The following is a 12,130-nucleotide window of genomic DNA, read 5'->3' as shown; positions in this document are numbered from 1 at the left end:
GATCCTGCTGGACAGTTTGAAGGGGAGACTCTAGTTTTGAATATCCCTGACTTACAACCACATGAAGATAGAGAAGGCTACCCTGAAATGGTCTGGTTAGACCTGAAGTCTGACCAGCTGATGAGGGTTACATAGTGTCCACACTGTGGAAGACACCCCCCAGTGTGTCTCATCCTGGACATCTGGTAAAGCATATGATGAGTACGAGATCAAACTGTCATTAACTGAAGGCATGCTCAGAATCTGGCCTGTTTTAGGAACTGGCTTAACTCTAAGTAAAGTTGTGTCATGACTTCCAGTTTTTCGACCTTGTGATAACACAGGAACTAATACCTTGGGTTGCACTTACAAACTTCCTATTGAACCTCATGTGAAGGGCCCATCCATCACCTCCTTCCTCCTCACAGCAAGTTAAACCAATATTTTTCCCTCCAACATCTGGATGCCAGGGCTGAACCAGATGCACTTATGGAAATACTTTTCTCTATGATTTCCCCAGAGGAAATAAAAACAGGAAAGTGGTGTGGGTCTTTACTGGATATATGAAGGGAATTCAGATGATTTGCTTTTAGGCATCAAAAGTGGAAATTCTTCACCAGTGTGCCTCTGGATCAAGATCTTAACTATGCAAGCTTTTATGAAGTTCTGTAGCACAAAGGGACAAAAGCTAGAAAGCTCAAGAAATACAATTGTGCATTCTGCCATAGCACTCTGTGACTTAAGATGGGCTCATACAATCAGAAGCACAATTTCCTAAAGTGCCTTTGGATCGGTCAAGCAACCTCTGAACTGCAGCAATTACCATGAAAGAGCACCGCAATTTGCATGGTCACAAAGAATCCAATCATTCATTCATCAGTCTAATTATTCAATTATCAACGAAGGTCACAGATTTAAGGTAAGTGGTTACTAAGTAATCATAAATGAGTGAAAACTCCTGAATTCGAACAGCATTCAAAACACACACACAAAGCAAACTCCAAAGTTGTACCATAGCAAAGACAGTGGAAATTCCTAGTACAATGGCAAAATGACCTTCTGAGGAAAATCCTGGAAATAGCACATTCGTAGCCCTCAACTTCTTAGAAGTATAACAGTGTGTGATGAGGCTATGCTGAAGTTTGGACTGAAGGTTAGAGATGGCCTTTCCTACCAGGTACTGACAACAGCTTACAGGCAAAGACAGGGACAGGTGAGTGCTAAGTGAAATACCATGTCTAAGGTTTAAGTTGAGCCTAGAACAGAAGCTGCTATTAAAAAGTGATAATTAATAGGGAATATAAAATACTGCATGATAACTGTAAGAATCAATCAGCAGAGGTTAGAACAAAAGACTGGAAAGACAATTTTAAAACGTATAGTGGAAGAACAACTGTATGGCCTCAAATATGCAACAAAGTCCAGAAGGATTAGGATGATTGCATAGAAGTATTTGCATAGGTATTTTATACTCTAAGCAAACTCACAGGTAGCAATTATTGCAGGTATGTTGGGAAATTTTCCCATTTTTGGGACTGCAACAATGGTAGATTTTAAAAATTCCCTATAGAGTACTTTGTCAGAAATGTTGCGTGAGCAAATGACTGTAACCAAAGAAATTATTCTTTTGAGCTGGGACATAAGATCTGAATTGCCTAGACATAGTAAGCCTTGTGAAATTAATGTCATTCATTGCCAAAAAGCAGTTATTAAAAAATGGAAATCTAAATTAACTGTAAAGTGAGTACTGAATATTATAAAGGAGATAAACTAATTGGTGGTTGGATCTTTAGAAATGGGAAGGAGCAAATTACATAAAATGATGGAATTTACTGGAGCAACACATGCATAAGAATGTTCAGCAGGAGGAAATTTAAGGGAAGCAGAAATTGAGCAATTTATACAGTGCTGGAGTGAATGATTAAAAAAACATGTACAATGCATGAAGTCAATGAAAAATTTTGAAATGTTTTCTTTTCTGGAAATGTGTGTAGACACATCATGATTCAATGTATAAAGCTAACAAAGATGTTTAAAAAATCAGGGACACTTGAGAGGTATGGAAACTATCCTAACTAGAAAAGGAAGTGGATGTTACAGTTTAAGCTGCAACAGCCAAATGCAGTGGGCAACAGTGCTATGACTTGGAATTAGTAAAGAGGAAAACAGTATGCTCATTTTGCACTCACCCATCCACGTCTACAAAAGTCAAGGTTTCACTGCTACAAACCTAGAAGTGAGGCCTACTTAGAGATCCAGTGGACGGTGTCACTCTTTGGATACATGCTAGAAGTTACTGAAGTTTGTAACCCAAGAAGCACACTATCATTTTACACTCAACCACAGACAAAGAGTGAGTTATCTTTTTCTCATTCTTTCATTTGTCTCACTTTTTTTTTTTGGGGGGGGCCTAGTGCAAGGAAAACTTCCCTAAGGTCTCTTCAGTCTTATGGGCATTTATAGGCATGTAAATGTGCCAACCACGTGCAGGCACTACAGACATAACCAGAATATATATATATATATATATATATATATATATATATACACTATATATATATATATATATATATATATATACACAATATATATATATATATATATATATATATATATATATATATACACACACACACACACACAAACACACACAAAAACACACATACCACAAAGCCAACAGTGAAGGCCCCATTCTACTGTTACCCTTGTTAGGCTGTGATGTGGAAGGAAGTCAGTATGTGAAAGTTCACACTTTTCACAAGATGAAGAGATTATACAAATACATGATGATGGCTATAAACTGTCTTCCCCAGTGTTAGTGAAGTGGTGAGAAAATGCACTAGCCAGTGGAGGGCTTGAAGCTCATTGGTCCTGGGATAGAAAAAGAAAAAGACAAAGAAAATAAATTCTCCTAGTAAAAATAACTTGCTGCTTAGTAGTCCTGCCAAAACCCAAATAAGTAAACAGTAGAAAGGAAGGCACAAACTTGATGAAAAATGATAACCTCTAGGATGGCCTGTGACACAGGAGGAAACTCAGAGGAATGAAGATTGCTCAGTGGCCTCAATGGCACAGTGGGCAAGGGAAGATGGGAGTGAGTGGCCAGTGGAAACCTGATTATTCTGGAGGAGGTGGGAGACAGTCCTGCTTACTGCAATGCCAACCCCTGTTGGACAGACAGAGAGAGAGAGAGAGGTGTACTGCATGCAGCGCAGGGTACAAGGACATGGTTCTGCCAAGCTGCATCCACACAGCAGCCTTCATGGGACATGGGGGGGGGGGGGAGTACAAATGCCCACGCAAGAAGGTGCAGCAAGCTCTTTCAAACACAAATGATAGAGAGCTGAGAACCTCAACAGCTAGTCAGGAAGACAGAAATACAAACCAGATGAATAAATCAGGAAACTTTTTTTTGGGGGGGGTGGTGGCACTCAACTTTAACGTTTGAATTCTGACACAGGCGATACACGTAGGAATGCAGAATGTGCTCAAGACTACCTTTAGGTTCTTTATCAAAAAATTCTAAATTTAACAAAATGTATCTGATAAACTGCAGAAGAGCACTGCCAGTTGGTGACTCTTTATGTGAAGGAGTAGATGAGATGTTTGTATCAGCATTACTTTCTACTACTGTTCTCAGTTAAAAAAAAAAACAAAAACAAACCCAATAGAATATTAATGCACTACCCTGACCCATTTCTTAATGTGTAACTATAAAGTTCAGCATGTTGTAAAACCCTTCATGTTCATGACTTGTTACACAGTTCTATGGACATGCTAAATATGACACGAAATATGTGACCTTTGGTTTATTCATTCACGATTTTTTGCAGTTTACTTGCAGCTATAGGTATTCATAATGTATACCACAAAACGCCCATGTACCACACCGCTACAACTACGAGAACAAGAAATAAACATAACATTTGAGATAACAAAACTTGTTTAGGCAGTGTTTTATAAATCTTCTTTAAACCGCAGAGGTATAAAATGTAAATTAAAATTTCTATCATGCAAAAGGCAATGTAAATCTTTAAAAGATATGTTTATTGTCTACCTCTCACGCAAGCTTTCACGTTTTTACTGACACAAACGTAATGCTAATTGCAAGCTAACTGCTTACCAACACTGGTACAGCGAAAACTCAAAATTCATAGGCAGCATGGCAAACACACAAAGTATAGTAAGACTGTAAGTGCTCAAAAGGCTACTTGAAATTGTTATAAAAACACACAATAATAACTTGTTAAAAAAAATGATGCTTGGATTGTACTCCATAATATCTTCCTAAATATTGTGCCCCAGCACTTCCTACTACAGACTTTGACAGGCATACAGCAGAAAAGACTTGCACAACTTTGTTAAATGAAAAAACAGAACATAAAATGTAAGTTACTCATAGTATCTCTCACTTTAGAAACAAAGCATGTGGTATGAAATAAAATATACATGTGGCTATCAACACAGTGCTACTAACAGACCAGCTGTTTTATATATACAATTAACTAATATAAATGTATAACTTTAATTACTTTTCTAATAAGTCTAAAATGAACACAATGTGTAAAAATCCCTACCACCTAATAAATATTATATTTCATGTAACGTAACATGAAACATTTTCTTTAGTTTCTGTTTTACTGGAATTGGGGGGGTTGACATTACATTGCATAGACTTGCATGTCTAAGGTGGGTAAAATTATAGTGAATCAAAGTATAATTTAATGACTTGTATAAAAAGCATTACTTGCTACTCAATCACTTACTCGCATTCCCCTCATAAATGACATTAAAAATAATACTGGGGCAGGCTACTGTGCAGAGCACTTTTGTGAGAATTATAAAATGCAATACAAAAAAAACATACCTTGATGCACAAACTGAACAATCATGAACAATGAATGGATTACAATTATTAAAAAAGAAAAATATAGAACATTGATACATGTTGAGGCACCTGTTAGGAATGCCTCCAATATCTTCATAAATCTACCAAAGAAAGCCATCCTTTACAGGAATTTAAGTTTCTACATTGTTAAGGGTATATACTAGTAAACTTATATCCATCAGATTGACCACGTTGAAGATCAAACATCTGAAAACTAAATTTTATATAAACTATGTGCTATAACCTACAGTTATCAAATAACCAAGCACCTACTCATTCCTTAAGGAAACAAAATTACAATGAGTGTACCTTTGGAAAACAATTTCTTAGCTGAGAAATCACTTTATGGTTTCTTCTCATAGATAGGATTTTTAAAGAAACAGTTTAGGAACGATGTAAAAAAAACATCAGCCTGATGATGTCTGACAAACTACACTACTCTCTTACTGCTAATCTAAATATGCAAAGTGCAACCAAATCATTCACTGTGACAGATTTAAACTTGGGAGTGCGAGCCTTCAGAAACCTGCCATACACATACTACAGACAGCAACACGTGGGTCCTATTTCTACAACTGACGAGTTTCTAAGATAATGAAACAAGTCTGAAAGGTCTAGAAAATGAATGCCACAGATGAAATAATTTGACTGCCTAAATGTCTCTAAAAGGATAACTTGTCTGCAACATATATATTTTTTTCAGTTTAAACAAAGAAAATGCTCTTAAATTTGCTTCTATGGGCAGTCCTTTTTCTTAGCAGCAGTTAAAATGCTGCTACAAGACTACATCCTTTAGAATACAATTTCATGAGTATAAGTCAAGTTTAATTTTTAAATTAAAATACCATATTTAGAATAACTATCCTCATAATAATATCAATATTACTATACTGATTACTTCTGGGCAAGAAAAATATCTTGGTATACTGGAAAAATATTTAGTTGTCAAACTAAGGCTGAGCTACTGGTTGTGTTTTTTGTACATACATTTCTAATAAAAATAAGTGATTAAAAAGAAAGGATTTCACATTAACTGTCTGCAGCCAATCAATGCCTAAATCTCAGTTTTGCAGTATGTGTACTTAAAAATGTGACCATGGTAGTCATTTTCTGACAGATAAAGCCAATCCAAAAGATTGTCCTTGCAACTGACAAACTGAGTTCAGCCATGCTCTCTGAGAAGAAACACACACTTAGCACTTTGAGTTTCAGTCTGCCTGGACTTTCAATGCTAGTTCAGTACTACAAAGTCATGAAAAACAGGAATTCTGGCCTTGTAACAGCAGAAAAATCCAGAACCATTTTACTACAAATTCAGGCACAGAAACATAACTTCTAACAAAGCACTCCTGCAATAACTCGCCTAAGGATCATTACCAAAAAAAATCCTAGTTTGATATGCATAACTGTATTCATCAAAAACTATCTACTTACAATGAATCTTTAAGATGTGTGTGACCAAAACATTCATGAAAAAATGGTGTGGTAAATAGTGACAGAACAGCCAACAGCAGGGAGCTTACAGTAAACCACATCTAATTAAAAATAGTATACTGTCTTCATTCACAATAGTTTAAGATTAAGTGATTAAAATGTAAAGATACTAAATATTTTGCCATGAAAGCAGTGTGTCCAACATTTAGCATTTATCCTGAGACACTGCTGTCTTCCCAGATATAGTAGGCCAAGGGTGTCTGTGTATAATGTGGTATGAAAGGTAAACTCCTAGCTTTACCTCACTGCTTTTCTTAGCACATAGCAGAACATAGTCTGCTTACTAGTTAAGCAAGCATGAAAACAAATTTGCTTGCTGTCATTCTTTTCAAATGCTGTGTTTTATAACTGACAGGATCACGTGACAAACTCATATTACATTATCCAAGTAAAAATAATGAAATGTAACAATATATCAGCTGTAAAACACTAGATGACTGACGACCATTTTCTTGCTCACCTTCACGACATCCTCGTTTTATATACATGTTCACTTTAGAAGTCACTTTTGTCCAGTATAGAATAAAATATTCTGCAACTCAGCACTACCTATTTATTGTGTATGCATGGCTGCAGTTATCTCTTCCATTCTGGCTATCTTAAATGGTAATGAACATCTGCTCCACTGTAATCCTGCTGACTTTCATCTGTAATGAGCAGCTGACAGGAGTTAAAAGATTATCAATTTTTAACATTAAGAATATAAAGCTGTGCCTTTATATAACAGTCATCTACAGCATACTTGCACACAAAACGTAACATCTGACTGCAGAACTCCCATAACTGGCTAAGAAAATCAACATGAAATCCTAAGAAAACCAGCATCGTTTCACAGCTACACCAAAATGAGTTTCTATGACAGCCCCAAATCTAATATTCAGAAAACAGTAGTTTTCTAAATTAACATATGGAGTGCATTACAAAAAAAATTCATCTGGCTGACACCTGGTGCAGCTAACGACTAGCAAAGATGGCAAAGGCTGCTGAAGAATGTGCAAAACAGCCTTGTATACACTTTCATGAAGGCTTGGTGTGACTGAACAGTCCAACAGGAAAATGCTTAACGTGAGTTGGCCACTGAGCCGCTAGCTGAAAAAACTTTACATCATTCCATTCTTCTCCATCTATGGACACTGCAAATAGGAAAACATAAAAAGAAAAATCAGTGGCATTTTCCCCATGTCCTTCGGTATGTCCATCATATACTATTCCTATAAGTGTTATTCTCTATGTACATACACACACACACAATGATTAGGTAGTGATAATGCTAATGACAGATCTTGTAATTTACTCACTAACCAAGATGTACAAATTGAAATTCCACATGTACTACATGTACATGAGTAGTCATATTATTACTTGACTTTTGAGAAAGCATTCTGCAATGAATTTACACACAGGAATTCTTTTGTCACTTTGAATGGTTCTTTGAATTTCTCACTGAAGTTCACGAAGGCATTCCCCAAGCTAAGTTATGGAAGGCATAAAATGTATGGTCCCTACCTTTGACCCCTCCCTCCCAAACACACAGTAAAACAGACACTAGCTGGGTCTTCATCACCAAGTTCTTCCCGGTAACAAAGAATGCTCTCTGAATTCAATTTTTTTTTTTGTCGCTGCTAATGTCATTCATTTCTTATCAGCACCTTCTTGTCAACTGAGTGAGATCATAAAAAGAGGAATGAACCCAAACAGTCACTTCATAACCTGCAACAGACTAGATCAGTGTGAAACAGAGTATGGGCCTTCACAAACAGCAGAAAGTACAATTGTGTACACTTACCATAAATGTAGATGTTTGAGTGTATTCACTGTTGCAGTCATCACACTTGGGTTATCTGCTTGCAGGTAAGTCCTCAGTCGTCCCAAATAACAGTGTCTTGGGATTTCTGCATCGGATGCTGTCGCCTCTTCCATGACGTCAGGTCGTCAGGGGTATAAAACAGGCAGCTGACGCCATTACATCAGTTTTTCTTGCCCCAAATGTCAGCAGCACCCCCAAATAGGAAGCTAGTATATGGTGTGGAACACAACTAGTAAAAAGTAAATACCACTGCCATTAAAAATGGCCACAGAGAGGAGAGGTAGAAGAATAGAGAAAACTAGGGGGCTCGAGGGAGGGAAACCAGGACTGCAACAGTGAGTACACTCAAACATCTACATTTATGGGAAGTGTACACAACTCTGCTACATTCTTCGTGTTTCGCTGTTACAGTCATCACACTTGGGTTGATTCGCAAAGCTGAGGAAGGGTGGAGGCAGTCAAGAAGTGTTAGGCTGGCTAGCAGGCCTTGTAAGACTGCTGTAGCAAATCCAGCTCTGGATTTAGAAAAAACAGGTAAGTGGTAATGCTTGGTGAAGGTGTGTATAGAACTGCAGGTTGCAGCTTCCAGAATGTCCCTGGTAGAGACTCCCCTGAGAAATGCTGTAGAGGTGGAAGCAGCCCTAGTGGAATGTGTTCTGATACCCTATGGGGTAGGTTTTCCATGGTGCTTGTAGCAGAAATGGATGAAGTGTATTACCATTTGGAAATGGTTTGCTTTGTAATGGCCTTACCCTCTGCCCCTGTAGCAAAGCTGACTAGCAGCTGGTCAGATTTTCTGAAAGGTTTAGTCCTGTCAAGGTAGAACCTGAGCTATCTGTGCACGTCCAAGGAGTGCAGGATCCTTTCCCCTTTATTCTGAGGATTAGGGAAGAAGGTTGGTAAGTGGATGGATTGGTTTAAAGCCACATTGGACACCACCTTAGGCATAAAGGATGGGTTAGTCCTGAGGGAAAACCCTGTCAGCATGGAAAATAATGAAGGGTTCTACAGCCATTAGTGCCTGTAACTCAGACACTCTTCTTGCTGAAGTTATGGCTAAAAGCAAGGCTGTTTTCCAAGAGATGAATTTTAAGTCTGCTGAAGCAACAGGTTCAAAAGGGGGAAGCATGAGCTTTTCCAGTACAAAGTTAAGGTCCCAGGCAGGGGTGGGTGCTCTCCTGTTAGCCCCTCTCAGGAAATGTTTGATGACAGGGTGAGAAAATAAAGCTGGCTCAGTATTATAATGAGCTGAGATGGCAGAGGCATGAATCTTAATGGAGGAGAAAAATAAGCCTCTGTGGAGTAGCCCTGCTAGGTAATCCAGGATTTGAGGTAAGGAGGTCACTGCTGTGTCCTTTCCTTGAGACTGATTCCAAGAACAATATCTTTGCCACTTTTCAGCATAGGATTTCCTAGTACTAGGCCTTCTGGCCTCAAGAATGACGTCCAGCACCTGTTTGCTGAGGGTTGCTAGTGGTGTATTCAGAGGATCAGCCAGGCTGCAAGGTTTAGGGTTTGCAACTGTGAATGCAAAATCTGTCCTTCCTGTTGAGACAGCAGGGAAGGTGCCTGGTAAAGGTGCCAGGGTGGCACTGTTGTCAGACTGCGTAAGAGTGGGTACCAGTGCTGGCGTGGCCAGTCTGGGACAATAAGAATTGCCCTTGGCCTGCCCTGTTTGATCTAGAGTAGTAATTTTGAGAGGAGGGGGCAGAGGAGGAAAGGCATAAATTGAGAGGTTTTCCCATTTGAAGGATAGGGCATCCACCTTCCAGGCCCTGCTGTGAGAGTTCCTGGTGCAGAATTTGCTCAACTGGTGGTTCACGAGGAGGCAAAGAGGTCCACCTCCAGTGTCCCTCATTGCTGGATTAAAAAGGTTGAAGGTGTTGGGCTCCAATCTCCACTCGTCAGTCTAGGAGATATTTACTTAAAGTTGTCTGCCAGTGAATTTTGTTTGCCTGACAGGAATTGAGCTTGTAGATGTACTTGGTTGCTCAAGGCTGTGTTCCACAGGGTCATGGCTAACCTGCAGAGTGGGTAAGAATGGGTTCCCCCCTGCTTGTTTATGTACCACATAACTGTGGTGTTGTCTGTTTTTATCAGCAGCTGTCATGGAAGGATTAGGTAATTTGAAGGTTGTCAGAGCATTCTGTACAGCTAGCATCTCTTTTTGATTCATGTGCAGGAGAATTTGTCCTGGGCTTCACTTGCCCTGAATGCATTTGCCTGCCATGTGAGCCCCTCCATGCATAGTCTGATGCATCTGCTGTCAGGGCTTGGGCGGCGAGGGGTTGAGTGAAAGGCAGTCCCTTGTTGTGGTTGCATGCTTCTGCCCAACAAAAGAACTCTGCCCTTAGACAAAGTATGATATGAATGACGGTTTCCAGGTCCTGAGAATGTTGGCACCAAAGACTTTTCAAGTACCACTGAAGTTTCCTCATATGCAGTCTTGCATATGGAATTAGAATGCACGAGGCCATGAACCCTAGGGCTTGCAGATAGCTGGGTTTTGGTGGCCATTTGTTTGAAGTAGTTGGTCAAATAGACCTGTTTTTCTGGAGTGAGAAATGCCATCTGGGAAGTTGTGTTCAAACTTGCTCCCAGGAATACAATTTTTTGACTGGGCACCAGTTGTGATTTCTTTTGGTTGATGGTACACCCCAATGAAGTTAGGAGTCTTTTTACAAATGCCAGGTGCTGAAGTAGCAATTCCTGACTGTCCGTCTGAATCAGGTAATCGTCCAAGTATGGGAAAATGTGGATATTTCTCTGCCTGCAGTATGCAATGGCTGGAGTCAGGCATTTTGTGAATACTTTGGACGCAGTAGATAAGCCAAAGGGAAGTGCAGAGAATTGATAGTGCATAGGGTCTGCCCTGAAGTATAGATATTTCCTGCAAGACTCCCTTATGGGGATGTGCAGATAAGCTTCTTTTAAGTCTAGGGTGACTAACCAGGCATCTTTGGCTAGCATAGGGAGAAGCTGTTGCAGGGTAAGTTGAACTTTGGGACCACCAGAAAGGTGTTGAGAATTGACAGACCCAGGACTGGCCGCCAAGAGCCCTCTTTTCTGGGCACCAGAAATAGTCTGGAGTAGAAACCTTGTCCCCTTTGTTCTACTGGAACAGGTTGAATAGCCCTGACATTGAGCAGGGAAAGTACTTGGTTTTGAGCCTCTGCCCACTGGTTTGGAGGAAGGTATGGAAACCTGCTTGGGGTTTGCAGTGAATGGAAATAGAATCTGTACCCCTGGAATACAATGTTTAGGACCCATCGGTCCTGAGTAATGGGCATCCAGTTTTTTGCATGAAGGGCAAGTTTTCCTCCTAGGGGCACAAGTAAATGGGCAGGGCTGGGAAGGATAATTGAAAAGTCATTGTGAACTTTTTCCCTAAGGGGGTGGCTTACCACTTCCTGCTTTTAAGGTGGGGGCACTCCATTGTTTAGATCTCTGCACAACCTGAGACTGTAGTCTGGGTGGTCTGTTTCCCCTGGGTTTGGACTGAGAAGGCCTGAAAGGGGCTGGAAAGGACCAGGTTTTAGAAGGCCAATGCCTACCGAATCTAGGTGGTTGCACTTGTAAGAATTCTTTAACAGTTTGCATACATTTAGCTTTTCCCTCCATCTTTTTAACAACCTCTTCTGCTTTGGTGCCAAACAAACAGCATTATTTAAAGGAGCGTCTATTAATTTTGATTTGACATGATCTGGCAAGGTTTGTTCATTCAGCCAAGCATGCCTTCTCAGTACAGACCCAGTGGCTGCAGCCCTGCAAGATGCTTCTAGGGCATCAAAGCCACACTGCAAAGTATGCTTACTAACTTGGTTTGCAGAATGCATTAACTCGTGTAAATCTTTATTTTCTGCACAATCAGGAAGTAGCACCATTTTTTGTTTAATTAGTTCCATAATATGTTGCTGGTACTTCAACATGTGAAACTGGCAATTCAATGCCCTGATGGCAAG

General features: G+C 39.7%; 1 protein-coding gene across 1 annotated transcript in view; it reads right to left on the bottom strand.

Moving 5' to 3' along the window:
• Positions 1 to 4,005: 4,005 nt before the first annotated feature.
• PACS1 (phosphofurin acidic cluster sorting protein 1) overlaps positions 4,006 to 12,130 on the bottom strand; it is a gene marked incomplete in the record, with an annotated part of 1,397,033 nt that continues 1,388,908 nt past the window's right edge. The window contains 1 exon segment of the mRNA XM_044075887.1: positions 4,006 to 7,494. Within this exon segment, the coding sequence (XP_043931822.1) occupies positions 7,379 to 7,494 (116 nt within the window).

The sequence above is a fragment of the Protopterus annectens genome, chromosome 6.part1 (genome assembly GCF_019279795.1).
Source record: "Protopterus annectens isolate FY-2018-M chromosome 6.part1, PAN1.0, whole genome shotgun sequence".
NCBI classification, from domain to species: Eukaryota; Metazoa; Chordata; order Ceratodontiformes; family Protopteridae; genus Protopterus; species Protopterus annectens.
This window is presented reverse-complemented; position numbering and strand designations above follow the sequence as displayed.